Source organism: Wyeomyia smithii, chromosome 1 (genome assembly GCF_029784165.1).
Source record: "Wyeomyia smithii strain HCP4-BCI-WySm-NY-G18 chromosome 1, ASM2978416v1, whole genome shotgun sequence".
Taxonomy (NCBI): Eukaryota; Metazoa; Arthropoda; class Insecta; order Diptera; family Culicidae; genus Wyeomyia; species Wyeomyia smithii.
In genome coordinates, this window is record NC_073694.1 from 90,393,475 (window position 1) to 90,419,059 (window position 25,585).

The following is a 25,585-nucleotide window of genomic DNA, read 5'->3' on the forward strand; positions in this document are numbered from 1 at the left end:
TACTAATAACAATAGTAATAATAATAATACTAATAATAATAATAATAATAATAATAATAATAATAATAATAATAATAATAATGATAATAATAATAATAATAGTAATAATAATTATAATAATAACAATAATAATAATACTATTAATAATAATGATAAAAATTCTAAAGTGAATACTTCACCGAACGTCTTAGTCACGACCTCACGGCTGATAGTAGGATTAATCGAGCGTCTCCGCAGAACAAACAATGACGATCCAGCTTCGTGTTGTGACACAGTGGCCGTATCCTACACGCGACCTTGTAGATGCCACTTGTAGTTGACTTCCACTCGCTCGATCGTATGGTGGTCCGTGCTGCTAGCGGGGTAACAGCGGTGCGGGAGAATTATTCTTGCTGATATATCAGCTGCGTATCGCATCACTGGCGGGGTAGCCTGCCCCTACCAGTGTGCAGAAGATGTTTCTGCCGATATATTGCAGGCTATTGTTATCGCACACAAGAACTAATCGAAAAAAAAACACCCGTACGATAACTCGTGTATTGTTATTTTGCAATCTCAAACGGAGATAAACAATTTGCGTCTAATCAAGACGAAAGCAAAACAACGAATGTCATTAGCTTATGAAAACTAATAATTTTCCATCACGCATGCATTTTGAAGGTAACGAAAGTACCGAGTCTCAGCTTATTTGCAACCAATTTGCGAAATTTTTCCAGACCGTTTACAAAAACCCGGATGAAAAAAGAGATTTTAACTACTTCACGCATTTACCTGAATGTACCAATAGTGTATCAGTTCAAAAAATAACTGTTCAAGAAATATTAACATCATTAGAATCCCTAGATGCAACTAAGGGTGCTGGGCCAGATGGAATTCCACCATCTATGCTTAAAACATTTGCTTCTTCTTTTGTAAAACCACTGTTTTGGCTTTTCAATCTTTCAATCAAAACAGGTGAATTTCCTTCCATGTGGAAAAAATCATTTCTCATCCCGATCTTTAAGTCAGGTAAACGCTCTGATATAAAAAATTATCGCGGCATAGCAATCATCTCTTGTATTCCGAAACTATTTGAATCAATCGTTAATAAAATAATTTTCGAACAGGTGAAAAATAGTATTACAATCAACCAACATGGTTTTTTCAAAGGAAGGTCCACAGCTACTAATCTATTAGAATTCGTTAATTTCACACTCGCTGCAATGGATAGAGGTAACTACGTTGAAACATTATATACCGATTATAGTAAAGCTTTCGATAGAGTCGATATAACATTACTGATTTTCAAACTAAAACGCATTGGACTAGATAACCAACTCGTGAAATGGATTGAATCTTATTTGACGAACAGAACACAATTTGTCCGTTTCAAAGGCCATCTCTCTGATCCAGTGAAGGTAACATCTGGAGTTCCGCAAGGATCACATTTAGGACCCTTACTATTCATTTTGTTCGTTAATGATGTAACCCTTTTACTTAACCAGATCAAAATTTTAATCTATGCCGACGATATGAAATTGTATATGGAGATTAAAAACCAGTCTGACCTCGAATTGTTTCAGTTGCAGATCAATACCTTCTATACTTGGTGTCTGAAAAGCTTACTTGATATAAATATTAAGAAATGTAATGTCATATCATATACAAGAAAACTTTCAATGCAAACTATGAACTATTACATAGGCCAACAACTTGTAGAGAGATGTACCAAAATGAGAGACTTAGGAGTGATCCTCGATTCGAAACTCACTTTCGTGAATCATTATAACACAATAATCAACAAAGCCAACAGTATGCTTGGTTTTATTAAACGTTTCAGTTATCATTTCAAGGACCCATACACAATAAAAACTCTTTTTGTGAGCTATGTTCGATCAATATTAGAGTACTGCAGTATAGTTTGGTCCCCATATCAAGAAGTTCATATCAATCGTATTGAATCAGTTCAAAAACAATTTCTGGTTTTTGCATTAAGAAAACTCAATTGGGCATCATATCCTCTCCCTTCTTACGAATCTCGCTGCATGCTTATTAATATCGAAACTCTGAAGAAACGACGAGAAACAACCATGATTACCTTTGTAAACGATATGATCTCACAACGTGTTAATTCACCAAATCTGCTGGAAACTCTTAACTTTTATGCTCCTTCTCGTCCTTTAAGAACGCGCAATATTTTTACTAACAATAATTACCGGTCACTGTACGCCAAACATGGACCAATCAACAGCATCATGAACGCATACAACAAACACTGCGAGATTATAGACGTTACCATGTCCCGGAACGCATTAAAAAGCGCATTACGTGCTAGAACTCGATAGCTTAAGATTAACGTATACATTAGAATTGTAGTCTACATTGATTGACGAAATAAATTTAAACTATTATGTTAACTAATAATAAGTGTATTAATTTTAGGTTATGAAATTACTTAATTTAAGGTATATAATTGGACTGCCTTTCTATTTGCTGTGTTTAATTTAAAAATTTGTAATATTTTTATGATATTATAAAGTTATGATTATGTTTATTACACAATAATTATTGAAAATGATCGTAAAGGATTAAAGTTTAAACCTCTAATCAATCTTATGACGTCCTTCTGGTCATCCTTGAAGTGCCAGGCATCTGGGGTTTTAAAAAATTAAATTATTATGGCTACGAGACGCTAGAGTCCGTGCACTTCTTATTCACCCGGGCATCCGATAACCATTTTGGTTCGGGCATCTGAAGCAAAATTCCATCCAATTATTTTTAATATTTTATTTATTGATTGGGTGCAGGCCTGCTACCCTATTCTACTATATTTTATAACATGGCTCCCAGGAATATATTTTTCTTAATTTCTATGCCTTGCTATGGATTTTTAGCCTATTCGCATAGCAGGGCAGGCTGCTAGGGATTTTGAGCCTATTCACCTAGTAGCTCTTTAATAAATAAATAAATATTTGTTTATTTTACTGCGGGCTTCCACCTCGCTCTCAGAGTTTAAAGTTCATCATAGTTCGTTAGTTTAAAGTTTACAAAAAAAAATATTTTAAATAAATGAAAATTTTATTGCATGACATATCACGGTGAACAAAAAAAAAGTTAGTTTTGAGATATTATTCTCACTTCAAGCTGGTCAGGCTGAAGATGAAAGCTGTTTCATTATTCGGGTACACAGAAGTGACCAGCCTCGTGTACCGGAATAAAAAAAATTATAATAAAGTGAAATTCATGATTTTTTTTTGAAAATATAAAATAATTGTCTGCAAGGAATGAATGAGAAGCATAGGTAGTTTGTAGTGTAGGGGGTGAAAATGAAATTGAACATAACTGAAATCAGCTGAAAGTTGATTTTAACCTAGTTTAGATTTTTAAATATTTAGGTTGGAGTTGCTGATATGTTTTTTCAGCATGTTTTAATTTTGAACCTTCACTTTTTTTGAACTAAAACAAAAACGCACAAGACCCGTAATTTATTCCAATGGGTTATTTTTCCTAGAATTAACCTGATTTATTATTATTTTTTTTTATACTGTTCTCTGTACTTTTATTAGAAATATCTTTATTCGTTATGAAATATTTTATTTTTGTAATATTATTTTTGTTTGAATCGATTTGAATCCGGATTATTTGTTTTATGGTGACTCAATTTTCTTCCTTTTCTGTTACTGCTTACTATTAGTATTGCGTTTCTCGTATTCGCCAATGTTTTTTTTTTGCATCTTTTTAAAAATTCATTTTTTGATAATAGCTATGGTTGCTTGCATGTTTCTAAGTATTTATCCATTCACTGTTTCCACTCTTCGTATAGCCTCAGATATGATTAATGATTAACCTATTCTCAACCATTTTCAGTAGCTTCAAACTATTACTTGTATTATCGTTGCCTTTTTTTGCAGTTGCTCCTAAATGGGTAATTCGTTTCGTTCCATGTTATTTGTGTGTATTTAACAAATTTTAAATTATTTAGAGAAGTTTGATTAATGCCGAATACGCACTTCTTTTCGGTTTCACAATTAAACTTATCTCACAATGCTCAAGAGACTACTATAACAGTAATACATGTGTAATCTGTGTCTTTCGATAAATTATTTATGCATATTATTTTTTTTTGCTTGCACAATAGTCATAAGAGAACTAAAAACTGAATCTTGTTGAACTATACCTAGCAAATTGAAACTTCTCTCACTTTTCGTTGTTCGTCGCCATTTTCAGTTCACAATATTATTATTATTTCTGTTTTTATCAACACACTTGCATACGATGGATTAGTAGTTTCACCTCATTACATTTAGTTACATCGTCTACCATATCATCATATTACAAAAATTAATAAAATATTATTTAATATTGTACACTTCATTCATCAAGATTGATCAAAATACATATATATATATATATATATATATATATATATATATATATATATATATATATATATATATATATATATATATATATATATATATATATATATATATATATATATATATATATATATATATATATATATATATATATATATATATATATATATATATATATATATATATATATATATATATTATTTCACAACATTAATTACCGTTCGCCGACAAAATTTTTCTCATGCTGCATCAATTAAATCGTTTCACCATACGTTGTTTTCTAACTATTTTGGTGTATAATGTTGAATTGCTCGTGCGCCAAAAAAAAAAAATCACAAGAAGGTTGTATGCAAAGCCACGACCGCAAGGTTGAAGTAGAATACTTTTAAAGGAAAGATAACCCGGCTGCTTGCGTGTCAGTCATTTTTTCTAGTAAATAAACGTTGACCGTTCATTGGCAGTATTGTAATTTCTTTTTGTTTGATGTTTTGAATGAAGTTCATTGAATAATTTTAAATTTTGTGCTAATGAGAAGTTGAAGTGCTCCCGAATTGTAATATGCACATTTAATACAACATCATTAAACGGGAACGGAACGAAGGCTACGGTTATGCAGAACGCGAATGCCGGCGCGATGCGATTCGCCTTACCGTGGTGAAATGTACAGCTCTTTTTAAGGCGAAGTAGAGCTATACATTTCAACAGATTTCGTCTTGCCGAATCGCATCGCGCCGTTATTTGCGTTCTGCATGACCGTTGCCAAACACTAAGCGACGCAAACACGTAATAATAGTCAGAGTATGCATGTAGATGAAGATAATTAACTTTGGATTATAGCGCAAAACGAGAAAATATTAACTCTTCAAACATTGATTTGTGTTCTTCAAATTTCAGTTGTTCAATTTAATATCCGATGAAATGTCTGTTTATTATCTGATGAAGCTCTTATATAGGCCAAATGATGCATTCCCAATTTACTAGGTTTATAACTCTGCCGACCGTGCTTGGGAAAGCGCGGTATAACGACCAATCAGAGGTCGAATTTTGTGATTTGACAAGGCTTAAGTGTTTTCAATAGTACAATAGTTCGAATGATAAAATTGCAATTTCATGCATTTGGTAGGAATCTTAGAAGATTTTCTAATCGATTGCTGCAAAAACGAAGGAAATCTATCGGAAACTAACCGATTTATTAGCATTTGAAATTTTTCTCACTTTTTTCAGTTTTAGATTTTCATTTCACATCCCTATGTAGCCGAACTTCCTGAGAGAAGTATTCTACTTCAAAATTAAATCTTCATTAATTCATTTGTTGTCCTTATGAAGGACAATTGTTCAATTTATCATAGGATGTAGTGTTTATCTTACATTTCTGTGTTACCTTGATAGTGAGGACTAAGGCTCACGGTCAACACAATGAGAAAGGTGTTTTCACATTGAAAACTAGACACGGCTTTACTGGAGGAAGTATTGGCAAATGCATCTACCGCTAATACCACCGCTATCATACGAAAGCGCGTCGTTTCATGTGGGGAATATTAACAACGAAAACTGACGCGCGTCTAAGCATAACCCGAACTGTTTCGCCGTGCTGCTCCCATTTACTTCCGCATCGGCCTCAGGGAAGTACCGGCTGCATCTGCATCTACCGCTGAGGCTGTCACTATACTGCTATTGTTACCAAAAGCTATTAGCTCTTCAAATAAGTGTTTTTTTTTTGTTCTCAAAAGAACAATTGTTCAATTCAAAATCGGATTTACGCAATCGCATCTCTGTAATATTTCCGACAATAATATTCTTCTGAACAAAATGATTCAACTTTCCCATTAGGCCTCTGCCATAATAGACGCGAAAAGCGACGCGAACCGATTCGCTCGGCTGTAGGTTAATGTACAGCCATCAGTGGAGCTGTACATTAACCTACGGCCGAGCGAATCGGTTCGCGCCGCTTTTCGCGTCTACTATGGCAGAGGCCTTAGAGAAAGTTGCTGGCTGATGTATTCACTTCATGCAAGCCTGCTGCTGATGCTTCCCGCTACCACACTGAAACAGCATTTTAGTGAAGGGAGTGTCGTTGCATCAGCTGACCCTGCTACTTTCGATGCTGATATACCCGCTGCAACAGCTACGCTATGCATAGCCATGCCACACATGTGGCCGCTATACGCTGGACCAACTGCTGAGCAATTGCTTCGCTTATCCGCAGCCATGCCACAGTTGTGGCCGCTATCCGCTATCGATGGTACCCACTGCACTGCTCCCGCTGCTGCTGAGGGAGAACTGCTGTCGTCGCTGTTCAGAACTATTATGAGCGGCTTCGAATAATACAGGCTCCTATATAGGGATGAAAATAGGAATGAATTATTTTTCGTACGTGGTGGAATGATATAACTTGAAAAATATGTGTGACTTCATTCTGGCTCAGGGCGATCATTTGATAAGCTCCACCTCTTTTTTCAGTTTCTAAAGTTATTCCTCAGTTTCGTAGCACGTTTGTACAAAAATGATTTCTTGTGGATATTCTGTCGAGCCGGACCGATAGCACTCTCATTGAAGCAACAAAATAACATGTTTTGTGTCGTGTTGCGCAGCTTGGTCGAAGAAAATGGTCCCGTCCCCGTGTCGTATGAAAGCAGATTATTGCGTGTTTGACATTGCCGATGGTAGACATGAGTATGAAGGTCAAAATTCTGCTGAGGTATCAAAATATAACCGTTTCAATTTAAGACGCAAGAGCGTAAGTGCTGCGTTTCTGTTATCTGCTGCCATCCAGCACGAGAACAAGTATTAATTATAACTGGTCCTACTCAGGGCCACCAACACGTTCTTGAGGCAATGTTGAATTTTTCCTCGCTTGCAAATGCTGAATTTGCGGTTTCCGTCTGTTACACATGATGAAAAATTTTAACTACCTCAATCACATAGTTGAAGAGCACCAAAAGGTGCTATTATATTTCACAACAGTAACAACACTGGCAAGTTTGTTCAATTATCATCATTCCGGATAACCATTCGCCGATGATTCTAGATTTCCCGGTTTCTGTAGTAGAATTGCCTGCCATTTCCGAAAATACTGCAGCTACCGAAAACTCCATAACAGCCGCCAGATAGACAGGTGCTTAAGTATCAACGCGCGCAGAACGATCAGCCAGAAATTGAAACCCGGCTTTTCTTTCTTCTTCACGATCAGCAACCAACTAAATTGCTAGGACGCAACACAGAATGCTTGCTTGCGTTGACAAAAATTATTAACTTTCAATGACTTGTTTATTTGCCTTGAAAAAGGCATTTTGATTTCCAAAATTGGATTTCCTGATGGCAATCTTCATGCTGCCCCAACACGCGGGGAATAATGGCTGTTTGGCGACACACGCTGAGAAAAACCGCGCTGCTCCTGAGACGTGGTGACCAACCACAGGGCTAGTGCTGCTGCTAAGGAAGGACGACTGCTGTTGTCGCTGTCTAGAACTATTATGAGCGGCTCCGGCTGAAATAGGCTCTTATATAGGCCAAATAGCATGTTTTCAATTGCAAGGTATATGATCCTGTCGACCGTGCTTGGGAAGCAAGCATATAACGACCAAACAGAGGTCGAATTTTTCGTTTTGACAAGGCTTGACTATTTTCCATAGTACAATAGTGTGAATAATAAAATTACAATTATCTTATTTTGGGAAGAATCTTAGAAGATTTTCCAATCTATTGCTGCAAGAACGAAGGAAATCTATCGAATACTAACCGATTAATTAGCATTTGAAATTGGACATATTTTTCACTTTTTTCGGTTTTAGATTTTCATTTCACATCCCTATGTAGCCGAACTTCCTGAGAGAAGTATTCTACTTCAAAAAAAGAACGATGCAGCAATATATGTGGGTGAAATGTTCGTTCTGCACTAAGTAGCTGATAAAATCATTTCAACCACATCGATTGGAATAGGCCACTTACAGTCCATAAAGTAGCCTCGTGGCGACATTTGAAACCACGATTCAGTTTGTGTTTAATACGCAAAGTACATAGGTACTAAGCGATTCACTTAGATTATACTCTTATGAAAATGCACCGGAATAAACATGAATGATCACTTTTTGGTTTGGTTTTTTTTTCGTCTGTAATTAACCGATAAAGCACGGCCATCACTGTTGATGACACAAACTGTTTTTCGCCATGCTTTTATTTATTGCTTCACTGAGGCTGAGCGTACAACGCAGTATTTTCATTTGCTTCATTAATTCACTGGACTGGTGTAAATCTGCATGATTGGAGAAGGCGATTGATTCTGTATTTGAATAATACCGTCGATAAGCGTAGATTTCCGTAAACAGATAAATGATATTTGGTGATCATCCACCTTTCCGGAACGGCTCCATTGGATCTTGAAATTGGCCTGTCCAAAATCACCACGAACAAAACATTTGTCTTTGCTGTTCACAATCTCCGAAGATCGATTTGACCATGTCATAGGTCGCCATGTGGTAAATTCTTTCTTCAGTCCGGCTTCCAACCGGACCCGGGAATGTCATCACTTATTGACTATACACGATGAGTGTTGTTAGTCGAATGAATCGCACTGAGCGATCAGTTTATTGTACACGTCGGTAGCAATACCCTTTTCTGCTGATGCAGCGGGTGATCGCACCGTCGTTTTATGCTGATGCGATATATGATCGCACCGCTTGTTTTATATTTACTTATATTCTAAATGGTGCTTGGAAGAAGTCCATTACAGAGGGCCTAAAGTTCAAATTTTAAACGAAAGCAATTTTAAAACAAATCATATACCTATATAGGTAAACAGGTAATTTCGTGACCCTTTTGAGCGTAAATTTCGCCCGTTTTACATTAAATTCTACCGTTTTTGAGATATTCGCAATTTCAGTGTACACTCTCTCAATCTCGGGGTATGTGATTATAAGGAAATGCACAATGTGCCTGTATAAGTTAACACGTCATATTCTCAAATATATATCCTCGCAATGGACATCATTGTTCCTTCGAAAAGAGTGCAAAAGAGAAAGAAAGAGAATGGAAAAAGGGAAACTAAGAAAAGTCAATTGCGTGTAATGCTTGTATTTAATCTTAAGAAACTAGTAAATTTCAAGTTTGTGACGTTCCATATTTTAGCTTTCCCTATTCTTTTTCTTTCTCTCTCTTTTGCACTCTTTTCTGAGGAACAATGATGTCTATTGCAAGAATATATATTCGAGAACATGACGTGTTAACTTATACAGGCACATTGTGCATTTCCTTATAATCACATACCCCGAGATTGCAAGAGTGTACACTTAAATTGCGAATTTCTCAAAAACGGTTGAATTTAACGCAAAACGGACGAAATTTACGTCCAAAAGGGTCACCAAATCACCTGTTTACCTATACAGGCATATGTTTTGTTTTAAAATTGCCTTCGTTTAAAATTTGACCTATAGGCCCTCTGCGCCCCCTCTAGACCTTAATGAAATTCAACCAATTTTTTATATGTTGCTTTTTGAACTTCAAGGAGGTCTTTTTGCCTGGGAAAACAGGTCCGGCGAATATTTTCGAAAATAAGCCCCACCCTACTACGTATTTTCATAAAAAATCAAATAAGAAAATCGTTCTTCAAATTTTAAGCAAAACATTTTTGAAGTGAGGTCTCGTGAATCAATACGCGATGAAATATTTATTTTAGCATGCAAACATTTTGAAAAACCAGTTCAAATTCACCAAAGTACGTATTTTCATGGAAACCTGATTTTCTCAGTCTCCCACGGTAGGTTTCAACTTAGCTCTTCAATTTTCAAGCTCTATATTTTTAGAGTAACGTTTTCTGAATCCAAAGATGGTGAAACATTTTTTCTAGCATTACTCTTCTGAGAAATCAAAGATTTGAGACTAAAGTTGAAAAATTGAAACCATATTCAAAACCTTTTTGGAAGCTGTCGAAGATTCTTAAGAAACCTTCAAAGCCTCTTCCAGTTTTAAAAGATGGTGAACGTTTTCTTGTATCCAATGAACAAAAGGCTCAAAGACTTGCTCAGCAGTTTGAGAGTGTTCATAACTCAAATTTGAATTTTGTGAGTCCAATTGAAAATGAAGTCACACGTCAATTTGATTTAATTTCTTCCCAGAATTTTTTATCTGCAGAAATAATTGAAACTAACTTGAATGAGATTAAATCAATTATTAAAAATTTCAAAAATATGAAAGCACCTGGTGACGATGGAATCTTTAATATACTAATCAAACATCTCCCTGAGAGCACAATGGAATTTTTAGTGAAAATTTTCAATTGCTGCTTCAAAATTGCATATTTTCCCAAATTATGGAAAAATGCAAAAATTACTCCAATTTTAAAACCGGATTAGAACCCAGCTGAAGTTTCAAGTTATCGACCAATCAGTTTGCTTTCTCCAATAAGTAAACTGTTTGAGAGAATTATTCTTAACAGAATGATGTCACACATCAACGAAAATTCAATTTTTGCAAATGAACAGTTTGGATTTCGCCATGGGCATTCCACAACTCATCAATTGCTCAGAGTTACTAATATGATACGAGCTAACAAATCTGAAGGTTATTCCACTGGAGCTGCTCTTTTAGACATAGAAAAAGCATTCGACAGTGTTTGGCATAAAGGTTTGATTGCGAAATTGCAAACTTTTAATTTTCCAATTTTCCTAATCAAAATTTTAAAAAATTATCTTACTGATCGAACTCTGCAGGTTGTCTATCAGAATTCAAAATCTGATAGATTTCCTGTCAGAGCAGGTGTACCTCAAGGTTCAGTCTTGGGTCCAGTCCTGTACAACATATTCACTTCAGATCTTCCTGATTTGCCTCCAGGATGCACAAAGTCATTGTTCTGCGATGACACAAGCATTTCCGTAAAAGGAAAAAGCCTTCGTGTCATATGCAGTCGATTGCAGAAAAGTTTAGATATTTTTTCTTCCTACTTGCAAAAGTGGAAAATCTCTCCCAATGCTTCTAAAACTCAAATGATCATTTTTCCGCATAAGTCTAGGGCTTCTTTCCTCAAGCCAAACAATAATCACGTTGTCAAGATGAATGGGGTTATTTTAAGTTGGTCCGACAAGGTTAAGTACTTGGGACTAATTTATGATAAAAAACTTATTTTCAAAGAGCACATTGAGAGTATACAAGCCAAGTGCATCAAATATACGAGATGTTTATATCCTCTCATCAACAGGAATTCTAAACTTTGTTTAAAGAACAAACTTTTGATTTACAAACAAATTTTTAGACCAGCAATGCTCTATGCTGTACCGATCTGGTCAAGTTGCTGTTCAACAAGGAAGAATACGCTCCAAAGGATTCAGAATAAAATTCTGAAAATGATTTTGAAGCGTCCTCCTTGGTTTGGTACACTCGAATTACATAGACTTACTGGTGTTGAACCATTAGATGCTATGTCAAATAGAATTATTAACAATTTTCGACAAAAATCGTTGCAATCCTCAATTGCTACGATAAGCTCTCTTTATAGCCAATAAGTTAGCAATTAAGTTAGTTGTAAGTTAACTTCCCCTTTTCTGACAAGTAGGTTTAAATCCCTACGAATGATAAGTCCTAACTGCGAAAGCAAACAAATCCTAACAATTAAAATTACAAATTTCTAACAGTGTTGAGAAGTCACCATTTGTGATTGGACACACATACTCATTATTTACTAATATTTATCATAAATACTTAAGCTACTAACAAATCCCCCCTTAAAAAAAAAAAAAAAGTGTATGAGTGAAAAATAAATTGAATTAAACATGGGGATTTATTTTCAAGTATTTTTTTTTTGTATTTAGTTACCATTTGTATTTTTGTACGTTTTTCTCAGAACCTGAAGGGGGGGGGGGTGTAATCGAATGCTACGTTTTTTTCAGAGGGGGGTTGAAGTTTTATGACAAAATGCTACAATGAGGGAAGGGGGGGGTTTGAAAATCATGAAAAAAATGTTACGTCATTTAAGTATGTTCCCTTACTCCTTAATTTATCACATTCAACAATATGCAGTTTGCTGAGAATGCCTGTCAAACCGCATTCAAACCCAATCTTTTCATTTTTAGATGCATAAAATTTACAAAAATTCACAGTAGAAGTATGTCCTCCTCAAACCTACTATTTCTACTCTAAAAATACCGATGATGATCTTTAATATAATTAGTCCGAAATATTTCCATACACAGCTCTAAATATAGAGGTGGGCCATAATAAAAATGTGATGGTCCAAAATATGTTTTCAATACTTCGTAGAAATTTTGCTATTTCTAGGATATTTTTCACTATAGCGTTATTGAACGATGTATGTTAAAATAGACACTTAGCTCTTAAAAATGGTATAATAGAGTAAGTATCTTCTGGGTTGGGTTTCGGCTACGCAGTCTGTCACGGATTCAAAACGGGTGTTTTCAACGTTTCGGCCAGGGATTTTGGCCTTTTTCAAGAGAAACTGTTAAAAACATTTATTATAAAACTATTTTTTGAAGCACAATTTAATGAGGACTCACTAGATTATCGTTTTTTCGTCAAAGTGTCTGTTTTCTGTGGAATAGCATTGTTGGGTTTAGTCCCCTATCTGCATCTAAATTGATTGAATTTTTAAGCTGTTTTTTTTTTATTCTCGCTTATTTTCCGTCGGTCTAGTTCCGCCACTGTTGTGGCCAATCACCGACGCCCAGGGAGGCGGCTCCACACCCAGGACCCTAACTCACGACCCGTTTATTAACGGACCGGCGCCAACGGCTTTACTTCCTCATGCGATGGAAGGCGTGATCTTAGAGATTTTTCGCCTCAGAAAATCTCCCGGTGTCGGCTAGGATTGAATCTAGACCAGTTGGGTTGGTTGTGAGTGGATCACGCCACCTCACAACCATCGACACCTATGTCGGCGGTGGGATTCGAACCCAGGCGTCGAGCGTGGTTGGCGGAGACGTTACCAACCACACTAGGCCCCCGCTCTAATTTTTAAACTGTTTTACAAACTAAACTAATTTGAAAAACTTACAATAAATAAATTTTTAATTGTTTAATTTTTTGCCTTTCTCCTAGAAAGGTATAGCAATCACTTGCAAAACCGAAAGTATAAAAGGGCTCCAAAGGGCCGAATCACTCGACTCAGCTCGACGAGCTGAGCATTTTCTGTATGTGTGTGTGTGTATGTGTGTGTGTATGTGCAGATTATTATTCTCACTCACTTTTCTCAGAGATGGCTGGACCGTTTTTCACGAAATTAATTGCAAATGAAAGGTCTCTTTGTCCCATACGACCCTATTAAATTTCATTGTAATCGGATTTTTAGTTTAGAGGTTATGTTTCAAAATGTAAAAATCATGAAACATCATTAACTCAAAAACTACACAACCGAGTTGAACAAAATTGATTTCAAATGAACGGGCTATCTGAAAAACCCTTAACTTTTGAATTTCATGAAGATTGAACTTGTGGTTCAAAAGTTATGACAAGAAACGTGTTTTGAAGCTTACTTAATCTCACACATGTTTCTCAGAGATGGCTGAACCGATTTTCATAAAATCAGTGTCATATGGAAGGTCTAGTTGTCCCATAAGACCCTATTGATTTGTTTTGCAATCGGACTATTACTTTGCCTGTTATGTTTAAAAATGTGAAATCGTTATGTATTAAATTGTTAATAAAACAATGAGAGTCTATTATTTCATATGACTTATTTGAACATAACTAGTGTCATACGAACGAGTCATCTCTCAAACTTACAAATAACAAACTTCATAACAATTTGATATGTGGCTCAAAAGTTATGGAAAGAAAAGAAATTCAAAGACTGTTTAAAACTATACCTGCTTTGATTGATATATTTATGTGGCTGTTGCGATAATTGATTGGACACCAAAATTCTGCTAGCTGTTACTTACAGCTTCAAAGCTGCAATTTATTCAAATTCATTTCGAGCTTACAAGGCTAACTAATTAAGTGCTCACATTTTAGTATAATTACGGTGTGTTTTTAACAGCAATTATCCTGATCGGTTTTTATGAAAACGATGAATCTAAATTATAATTTATTTTAGGTTAAGTTACAATTATATTATATTTATTATATTTGGCTTACGAGTGACAATTTATTGGTGGCCACATACTCCTTGGGCACAATTAACCTTTTTATATATGCTAATGTTCTATTCAATTTCATTTATTAATTTTTAGAACCATAACTTATCAATTTTATCTAACTAATAATTAAACTAACTTCCGCGCGTGGTGTGATCAATTTTATTTCAACGGTTGGTGTAACTGGCTTGATCTGTCACTTACGCCGAGGGGGTTGTCGCAACATTCCCCGACCCGTGTGACCCGGAACTTGTCTGGACATCTAAGATTGCTAGCTTCGCAGTTGGGCGTAAGATGATACCTGTTGCTGTTTGAACATTGGCTTTCCTGACTTGGCCATCTGTGCCTGTGAAAACCTCCGTAATCCTTCCCCTGCACCATCGATTTCTCGTCGTATCGTCCACCACGACAACAATATCTCCCACCTGAAGTGGCTTAACCGATTCGAACCATTTAGAGCGTCTGGCTATAACCGGAAGGTACTCTTTAGTCCAACGGCGCCAGAATTCGTCAATCATCCACTGAGCTAACTTCCAACTATCCCTCAAAACGCTGCGATAGTTTGTTGGTTGTACTGCTGGCTGGTTTACTCCCTGCGTTCCATACAGCAAGAAGTGGTTCGGCGTAAGAGCCTCTTGATCCGGCGAATCGAGGGCGATATATGTTAGCGGGCGTGAATTTACGACTGCTTCGGCTTCAAGAACAATGGTTTCAAATGTTTCTTCGTTTGGGTGCCGCAGTCCATTTCCAATAGCAAGCATAGAAGTTTTCAGCGATCGTACCATTCGTTCCCACAGTCCGCCCATGTGCGGTGCTCAGGTGGATTGAAAATCCATTTTGTGCGTGCGTTTGTGAATGTTGCAGCGCAGTTTTGATTGATTTTCTTGATTTCAATTTTTAATTGTCGATTTGCTCCGACGAAACAGGTGCCGTTATCACTGTACACTTCAACTGGCGCGCCGCGTCGTGCCACGAATCGTCGGGATGCCATTATGCACGATTGCGTCGATAAAGTGTGTACGACCTCCATATGTACAGCTCGGATAGTCAAGCAGGTGAACAAAGCCACCCAACGTTTGACTTGGCTTTTGCCCACTTTTATCAACATCGGACCGAAGTAATCGACCCCAATGTACGAAAACGGTTTTATAAATGGAGTCAGCCGTGCTCTCGGTAATGCTGCCATCCTGGGGATCCGGGGAACTGCTTTCGCGTTATTACATTTTTGGCATGCCCCAGCAATTTTTTTCACCAGCCGGCAGGAATGTAGAATTTTTGCCTTATCTTGTTGACAACCGTTTCATTGTTGGCGTGAAGGAAACGTTGGTGATAACTGTTTGTGAGAAGAAAGGTAATCGGATGCTCCTTCGATAATATGATGGGATACTTAGCTTCATTCGGGACGTATGGGGCAGCCCTAATACGACTGCCCATTCTGATGTCACCCGACGAATCCATAAATGGCGAAAGTTTATATAGTTGGCTTGATTTGTCCAATATCGATTCATTCTCTGGCACATTTTCTGTATTTAGACGTATATACTCTCTCGGAAACGCCTCCATCTGCGATTGTCGCCATAGAAAATTTTCGGCTGCTTTAAATTCGTCTGAAGTCAACATTCCTCGATGGTTGATACTAGGGCTTCTTTCCTCAAGCCAAACAATAATCACGTTGTCAAGATGAATGGGGTTATTTTAAGTTGGTCCGACAAGGTTAAGTACTTGGGACTAATTTATGATAAAAAACTTATTTTCAAAGAGCACATTGAGAGTATACAAGCCAAGTGCATCAAATATACGAGATGTTTATATCCTCTCATCAACAGGAATTCTAAACTTTGTTTAAAGAACAAACTTTTGATTTACAAACAAATTTTTAGACCAGCAATGCTCTATGCTGTACCGATCTGGTCAAGTTGCTGTTCAACAAGGAAGAATACGCTCCAAAGGATTCAGAATAAAATTCTGAAAATGATTTTGAAGCGTCCTCCTTGGTTTGGTACACTCGAATTACATAGACTTACTGGTGTTGAACCATTAGAAGCTATGTCAAATAGAATTATTAACAATTTTCGACAAAAATCGTTGCAATCCTCAATTGCTACGATAAGCTCTCTTTATAGCCAATAAGTTAGCAATTAAGTTAGTTGTAAGTTAACTTCCCCTTTTCTGACAAGTAGGTTTAAATCCCTACGAATGATAAGTCCTAACTGCGAAAGCAAACAAATCCTAACAATTAAAATTACAAATTTCTAACAGTGTTGAGAAGTCACCATTTGTGATTGGACACACATACTCATTATTTACTAATATTTATCATAAATACTTAAGCTACTAACAAATCCCCCCTTAAAAAAAAAAAAAAAAAAAAGTGTATGAGTGAAAAATAAATTGAATTAAACATGGGGATTTATTTTCAAGTATTTTTTTTTTTTGTATTTAGTTACCATTTGTATTTTTGTACGTTTTTCTCAGAACCTGAAGGGGGGGGGGGTGTAATCGAATGCTACGTTTTTTTCAGAGGGGGGTTGAAGTTTTATGACAAAATGCTACAATGAGGGAAGGGGGGGGGTTTGAAAATCATGAAAAAAATGTTACGTCATTTAAGTATGTTCCCTTACTCCTTAATTTATCACATTCAACAATATGCAGTTTGCTGAGAATGCCTGTCAAACCGCATTCAAACCCAATCTTTTCATTTTTAGATGCATAAAATTTACAAAAATTCACAGTAGAAGTATGTCCTCCTCAAACCTACTATTTCTACTCTAAAAATACCGATGATGATCTTTAATATAATTAGTCCGAAATATTTCCATACACAGCTCTAAATATAGAGGTGGGCCATAATAAAAATGTGATGGTCCAAAATATGTTTTCAATACTTCGTAGAAATTTTGCTATTTCTAGGATATTTTTCACTATAGCGTTATTGAACGATGTATGTTAAAATAGACACTTAGCTCTTAAAAATGGTATAATAGAGTAAGTATCTTCTGGGTTGGGTTTCGGCTACGCAGTCTGTCACGGATTCAAAACGGGTGTTTTCAACGTTTCGGCCAGGGATTTTGGCCTTTTTCAAGAGAAACTGTTAAAAACATTTATTATAAAACTATTTTTTGAAGCACAATTTAATGAGGACTCACTAGATTATCGTTTTTTCGTCAAAGTGTCTGTTTTCTGTGGAATAGCATTGTTGGGTTTAGTCCCCTATCTGCATCTAAATTGATTGAATTTTTAAGCTGTTTTTTTTTTTATTCTCGCTTATTTTCCGTCGGTCTAGTTCCGCCACTGTTGTGGCCAATCAGCGACGCCCAGGGAGGCGGCTCCACACCCAGGACCCTAACTCACGACCCGTTTATTAACGGACCGGCGCCAACGGCTTTACTTCCTCATGCGATGGAAGGCGTGATCTTAGAGATTTTTCGCCTCAGAAAATCTCCCGGTGTCGGCTAGGATTGAATCTAGACCAGTTGGGTTGGTTGTGAGTGGATCACGCCACCTCACAACCATCGACACCTATGTCGGCGGTGGGATTCGAACCCAGGCGTCGAGCGTGGTTGGCGGAGACGTTACCAACCACACTAGGCCCCCGCTCTAATTTTTAAACTGTTTTACAAACTAAACTAATTTGAAAAACTTACAATAAATAAATTTTTAATTGTTTAATTTTTTGCCTTTCTCCTAGAAAGGTATAGCAATCACTTGCAAAACCGAAAGTATAAAAGGGCTCCAAAGGGCCGAATCACTCGACTCAGCTCGACGAGCTGAGCATTTTCTGTATGTGTGTGTGTGTATGTGTGTGTGTGTGTATGTGCAGATTATTATTCTCACTCACTTTTCTCAGAGATGGCTGGACCGTTTTTCACGAAATTAATTGCAAATGAAAGGTCTCTTTGTCCCATACGACCCTATTAAATTTCATTGTAATCGGATTTTTAGTTTAGAGGTTATGTTTCAAAATGTAAAAATCATGAAACATCATTAACTCAAAAACTACACAACCGAGTTGAACAAAATTGATTTCAAATGAACGGGCTATCTGAAAAACCCTTAACTTTTGAATTTCATGAAGATTGAACTTGTGGTTCAAAAGTTATGACAAGAAACGTGTTTTGAAGCTTACTTAATCTCACACATGTTTCTCAGAGATGGCTGAACCGATTTTCATAAAATCAGTGTCATATGGAAGGTCTAGTTGTCCCATAAGACCCTATTGATTTGTTTTGCAATCGGACTATTACTTTGCCTGTTATGTTTAAAAATGTGAAATCGTTATGTATTAAATTGTTAATAAAACAATGAGAGTCTATTATTTCATATGACTTATTTGAACATAACTAGTGTCATACGAACGAGTCATCTCTCAAACTTACAAATAACAAACTTCATAACAATTTGATATGTGGCTCAAAAGTTATGGAAAGAAAAGAAATTCAAAGACTGTTTAAAACTATACCTGCTTTGATTGATATATTTATGTGGCTGTTGCGATAATTGATTGGACACCAAAATTCTGCTAGCTGTTACTTACAGCTTCAAAGCTGCAATTTATTCAAATTCATTTCGAGCTTACAAGGCTAACTAATTAAGTGCTCACATTTTAGTATAATTACGGTGTGTTTTTAACAGCAATTATCCTGATCGGTTTTTATGAAAACGATGAATCTAAATTATAATTTATTTTAGGTTAAGTTACAATTATATTATATTTATTATATTTGGCTTACGAGTGACAATTTATTGGTGGCCACATACTCCTTGGGCACAATTAACCTTTTTATATATGCTAATGTTCTATTCAATTTCATTTATTAATTTTTAGAACCATAACTTATCAATTTTATCTAACTAATAATTAAACTAACTTCCGCGCGTGGTGTGATCAATTTTATTTCAACGGTTGGTGTAACTGGCTTGATCTGTCACTTACGCCGAGGGGGTTGTCGCAACATTCCCCGACCCGTGTGACCCGGAACTTGTCTGGACATCTAAGATTGCTAGCTTCGCAGTTGGGCGTAAGATGATACCTGTTGCTGTTTGAACATTGGCTTTCCTGACTTGGCCATCTGTGCCTGTGAAAACTTCCGTAATCCTTCCCCTGCACCATCGATTTCTCGTCGTATCGTCCACCACGACAACAATATCTCCCACCTGAAGTGGCTTAACCGGTTCGAACCATTTAGAGCATCTGGCTATAACCGGAAGGTACTCTTTAGTCCAACGGCGCCAGAATTCGTCAATCATCCACTGAGCTAACTTCCAACTATCCCTCAAAACGCTGCGATAGTTTGTTGGTTGTACTGCTGGCTGGTTTACTCCCTGCGTTCCATACAGCAAGAAGTGGTTCGGCGTAAGAGCCTCTTGATCCGGCGAATCGAGGGCGATATATGTTAGCGGGCGTGAATTTACGACTGCTTCGGCTTCAAGAACAATGGTTTCAAATGTTTCTTCGTTTGGGTGCCGCAGTCCATTTCCAATAGCAAGCATAGAAGTTTTCAGCGATCGTACCATTCGTTCCCACAGTCCGCCCATGTGCGGTGCTCAGGTGGATTGAAAATCCATTTTGTGCGTGCGTTTGTGAATGTTGCAGCGCAGTTTTGATCGATTTTCTTGATTTCAATTTTTAATTGTCGATTTGCTCCGACGAAACAGGTGCCGTTATCACTGTACACTTTAACTGGCGCGCCGCGTCGTGCCACGAATCGTCGGGATGCCATTATGCACGATTGCGTCGATAAAGTGTGTACGACCTCCATATGTACAGCTCGGATAGTCAAGCAGGTGAACAAAGCCACCCAACGTTTGACTTGGCTTTTGCCCACTTTTATCAACATCGGACCGAAGTAATCGACCCCAATGTACGAAAACGGTTTTATAAATGGAGTCAGCCGTGCTCTCGGTAATGCTGCCATCCTGGGGATCCGGGGAACTGCTTTCGCGTTATTACATTTTTGGCATGCCCCAGCAATTTTTTTCACCAGCCGGCAGGAATGTAGAATTTTTGCCTTATCTTGTTGACAACCGTTTCATTGTTGGCGTGAAGGAAACGTTGGTGATAACTGTTTGTGAGAAGAAAGGTAATCGGATGCTCCTTCGATAATATGATGGGATACTTAGCTTCATTCGGGACGTATGGGGCAGCCCTAATACGACTGCCCATTCTGATGTCACCCGACGAATCCATAAATGGCGAAAGTTTATATAGTTGGCTTGATTTGTCCAATATCGATTCATTCTCTGGCACATTTTCTGTATTTAGACGTATATACTCTCTCGGAAACGCCTCCATCTGCGATTGTCGCCATAGCAAATTTTCGGCTGCTTTAAATTCGTCTGAAGTCAACATTCCTCGATGGTTGATACTCTCGCTGTCTTTCTTGAAGAGTTTCGTCGCTTTGCACACGTATGCTGCTGTTCGTTGCAAGCGATGCCAGCTGGAGAAACGGTTCACCTTGATGATTGGATCGTGTAACTGCTGCCGATGATGATACAAGTACTGTACTTGTTCTTCAGCAGTTTCTTGTGGCTTCCTTTGAACTGGCCATTCCGACTCAGGCAGGTGCAGGAAATTGGGTCCATTGAACCAGAGACTTGTTTTGCTGAGATCGGGACCAGCTTTCCACTTTGTAGCATCATCTGCTATATTTTGTTTTGATGGAACATACCTCCATTCATCAATCTCGGAACTGGAGAGAATTTCTCCAATACGAAATGCTACGTATTGATGGTAGTTGAATGTATCGGAATTTAACCAAGAAAGTACTGTGGATGAATCCGACCAAAATACTCTTCGAGTAGTTGGAAGCGTCAGATGCTGACATACATGCTCCATCAAGCGGGCTCCAATAAATGCTGCCTGTAGCTCCAATCTTGGTATTGACACGGGTTTCAAGGGAGTGACTTTACTTTTAGCTATGATGAGGGAACACTGAACTCCACTTTCGCCTAGTGTCCGAAGATAGATAGAGCACGCGTATGCTTGTCGGCTCGCATCTACGAATGCGTGAAGTTCTGATTGCTTTGTTTTATCCATTCGAGTGCAGCCCAAAAGACATCGCGGAATTTCTATTTCGTTCAAATGTTTCAGGTACCCTCGCCATGCTGCCCAACTATCGAGCAAATGTTCTGGAATTAATTCGTCCCAATTTGTGCCAGCTCGCCAGATATGTTGCATCAGATTTTTTCCGTGGATTATATATTGCGATAATAATCCTAACGGGTCGAAAACACTCATAATAATCCACAGTACTTGCCTTTTTGTCGGGATTTCTAACTGGTTATCTGAACCGGAAATTTCAGCTTTTGATGGGGACGTGAACGTAAATACATCGCTACTGGGAATGCAAAACATTCCCAAAACTCTTTCCGACTCCGAATCAAAGTTCAAATTTTTGGTCGATATATCCTGAACAACTCCAAGGTTACGTAACACTTCGGTTGAATTTGATACTAGCTGGCAAAGCTCAAATCCTCCGTTGGCGTGAATATATTTCACCTGCTCCATCAACTCAATTGCCTTGGCTATCGTGTCAATGCTATCGAGATAGTCGTCGACATAGTGGTTGTCAATTATTGCCTTCGCGGCTCGTGGATACTCTTGAGAAAACTCTTCCGCATTTTTGTTCTTTACGAACTGTGCTATACAGGGAGAACAGGATGCTCCAAATATCGCCACGTCCATGACGTAGACCTGCGGGAGATCTTCGGGATTGTCACTCCAAAGGAAACGCAAAAATTGTTTATCTTCTGCTCTTATACCGATTTGGTGAAACATTTCTCGCAGATCTCCACCAATCGCTATGCTTCTCTCTCTGAACCTTATCAGCACGCCTATTAGCGAGACCTTTAAGCAAAAGATCGTTGAAACATAGTCCTTCTACAGTTGCGCCGCATTCCAAATTAATCTTATTTTATTGGGTTTCTTGGGATTTTGAACAACCCCTAGTGGTAGGTACCAGGTGTGATGCTGGTTAACTGAATTTATTTCACTGTTGGACGCGCGATGTGCATAGCCTTTTGCTATGTAATTTTTAACCAATTCTTTCACCTTAGTGTACAAGTCTTGATTCCGCGATAAGCGTTTTTCTAGGCATTCTAAACACCGGAGTGCTAAGGAATAGGTGTTGGGTAAATTATATTCATCTTTCTTCCACAACAGTCCTAATTCAAACCCGGTTGGGACACGAACTGTTGTTTTTTGTAGAATTTGAACTGCTCTTTTATTATCTTCTGATTCTGGTTTGGATGTGATACACGAATCTTCGATGCGGAAAAATTGTTTCATTAGATCATGCAGCATTGTGTTGTCAAGAACTTCATTATTTTGAACCGTGTGGAGGTGCAGATGCTTTCGATCTCTGGAACCCAAATGCCGACCGTAAATGCTCCAACCCAACCTCGTTTTAGAGGCTATGAGACCTCCACTACCTCCCTCTCTTATCTTCAGCGTACTGATTAGTGTCACATTATCGACTCCAATAATGAGCTTTGGTCTGATATCGGAGTAGCTTTTTATGGGCAACCCTTTAAGGTACGGATGCATATGACAGATATTTGTATATTCTAATGTTTGGCTCGGCAATTCAAGTTGTTTAACTGTTCGTACGTTCGACAAAGTATATTGTTTTTTCATACTTTCTCCGGCAACACTCAGTTGAATGCGCTGTGATTGTTCTTCCACTCTCGTCACATCACCTGTCCAGCAAAGATGCAATGGTTCCTGTGGACCTTTCACTCCCAGCAGTTCCGCAGTTTCCGCTTCTATGATCGTCGATGTTAATCCGTCGTCTAGAAATGCGAACAATTTAACTTGTTTACCATTTGCATGAAGTGTGACTGGTAGATAACGCAGGAGCGAACACGCCTGCAGGAAATGATGGTTTTGATGTACGATATTGTTCCTGTTCGTAAAATTATTTGGGAAATTATGTTGATTACTCTTCGGGACTGTGGAATGCAACAGCGAATTATGACGTAACCGACAATTATCAATTCCGCATTCTCGTTTCGATCGACATGGCCAAGATTTGTGTGGTACTAAACAAATGCGACACAAATTCTTTTCACGAACGGCTTTCCATCGACCCTCTATATATAATCGTTTGAATGAAAAACAAATTGCAACGAGATGTCCACTTTTATTACAATAGGAACATGTTTTTACTGGTTTCGATTCTTTAGAATCTTTAGAACATATCTCTTTGTCACCTGAGCCTGTGCTCGTTTCTGTATGGTGAATGAATAACTTTTTCTTTGAATGATTTTCCCGCTTGTGCTTATCTTGCCTTACATGCGTCGCATGCATGGGATCAACATGCATCGTCACATCGCTTGCCATTGCGACCAAATCCGCCATAAATTCTGCGAACGTGCTCAAATTCACGTTTATTTTCGTTCGCTTATAGTTTGCTCACTCCAGTTTGAAATTCGGTGGCAATCTTTCTACCAACTCGTAGAGTAACATGGGATTTGACAAATGATGATGCTGTTCCGCTACCACCATGTGGTCTACTAGATTTTGTACTGCCATGCCATATTTAATCAACGTCTTGAGGTCATCTGCCCTCGGAGCTGGCACGCTACGCAATTGGTTGAGTAAAGCGTTTAAAATAACCTCTGGTCGGCCATACAATCGCTGTAGAGTGGCTATTACATGAGGAACCGACTCAGGAATCAGGAGTCGGCTCCGCACGGAGTCTAACGCGTGACCCCGCAAGCATCGTTGAAGACGTGCTAAATTTTCTGCGTCGCTGTAACCACATACGTCAGTAGAGTTGCGAAATGAGCTGTAAAATATGGGCCAATCTTGGAGATCTCCCGCAAAAACTGGTAGTTCTCTTGATATGACCTGTCTAGCTGCTATTTGTATTGCATTCAGTCCAACTGAGTTTATTTGATTGATCTGCCCCGACCCGTGAGAGACTACCGTACTTGGAATGTTTTCGCTCGTTCCTAAAGTGAATTGTCCACACCCATCAGGAGGAATTTCTGGCGCCTGTGTTTTACTTAGTGGCAGAGCAGCATTCCTACCAAAATTTGCGAGCGATGCTGTTCTTGTAGACGAGTTGATCGTTGGGAAACTGCATGATACCGGCCAATCCTGCCCCGATGATGGCACTGTGAGCATGTAACGATTCGCTAGAGGTGCATTGTAATCCCCTGTCTCGATCCTATATGTTTGGTTCGTATTTGTCGGCATTGTTGTTACATTGTGCAACGGCTCCAATCCATACTTTGGCTGGGTGTAATACTGCGACGGCTCCAACCCGGGTGGTGGATGTCAAACCAAAGGAATACTGTACGAAGGCACGGGATCGATCGTATTTATTATTGGCGCTGTTGTTTCACGACCGTTGTCATTTCTATAATTTTAGTACTCTGCTCTCGTGATACCTCCCGACGTTGACTCCTCATCAATATTGGGGAGGGTTGGCCTCGAATGTCCTCTTGGGTTCAATCTATGTGTATCAAAATGTGAAATTGATAATACAGGCTGCACCTGAGCCGACGATATAGTTGTCATAGCGTTTGTGACTGACTTCGGTGGTAACACTTGTGGTGATGAATGAAAGGTAAAATCATTTGCTTCTACTGAAGCGATCTTGTTAGAAACTGGTGTTGGCACTATTGGTGCCGATAAAACATTTCCGACGATGTTGGAAACCGGAACATTTTGTCCGACGATGTTGGAAACCGGAACATTTTGTCTTGTTGAAGGCACTGTTGTTATCGAATCGACTGCGACAACTTTGTACTGCATTTCAGTTCCCGACGACGGTGTCGGTACAAGCGTATATGATGTACGGCATCCAGCCTTGTGTTCTACTATAGAAACGGTTTGTGATTGAGCGGTTGTCTTATCGACGCTCGGTGGAAACTGCTGGTTAATTTGCTTAATGAACGACGTGGTAGCATTACTGCCTGCTCCTTCTGTCTGTCCTGCTTTTTCAACCCACGACGCAGTATTTTCCCTAACTACTCGCCCACTAACTGCACTTTTCTTACTGGAATCATCTTCTTCGTGATTAAGTGCTGCTTGAAGTAGCTCAAACTTTTTTTTCATAAGTGTTACCTCTGCTGCCAAACGCATTCGCCGAAATTTTTCCTCCTCGTCGATTTGCTTCATGCGGAGTAAATTTTCTTCTT

The 25,585-nt window shown here is 38.1% G+C and overlaps 1 protein-coding gene across 1 annotated transcript; it reads right to left on the reverse strand.

Annotated features, from left to right (window-relative positions):
* Positions 1-20,414: 20,414 nt before the first annotated feature.
* On the reverse strand, positions 20,415-22,214 carry LOC129716916 (uncharacterized). Its single transcript, XM_055666761.1, has one exon. It carries the CDS (start codon positions 22,212-22,214, stop codon positions 20,415-20,417), a length of 1,800 nt encoding a protein of 599 aa, XP_055522736.1.
* Positions 22,215-25,585: the final 3,371 nt, after the last annotated feature.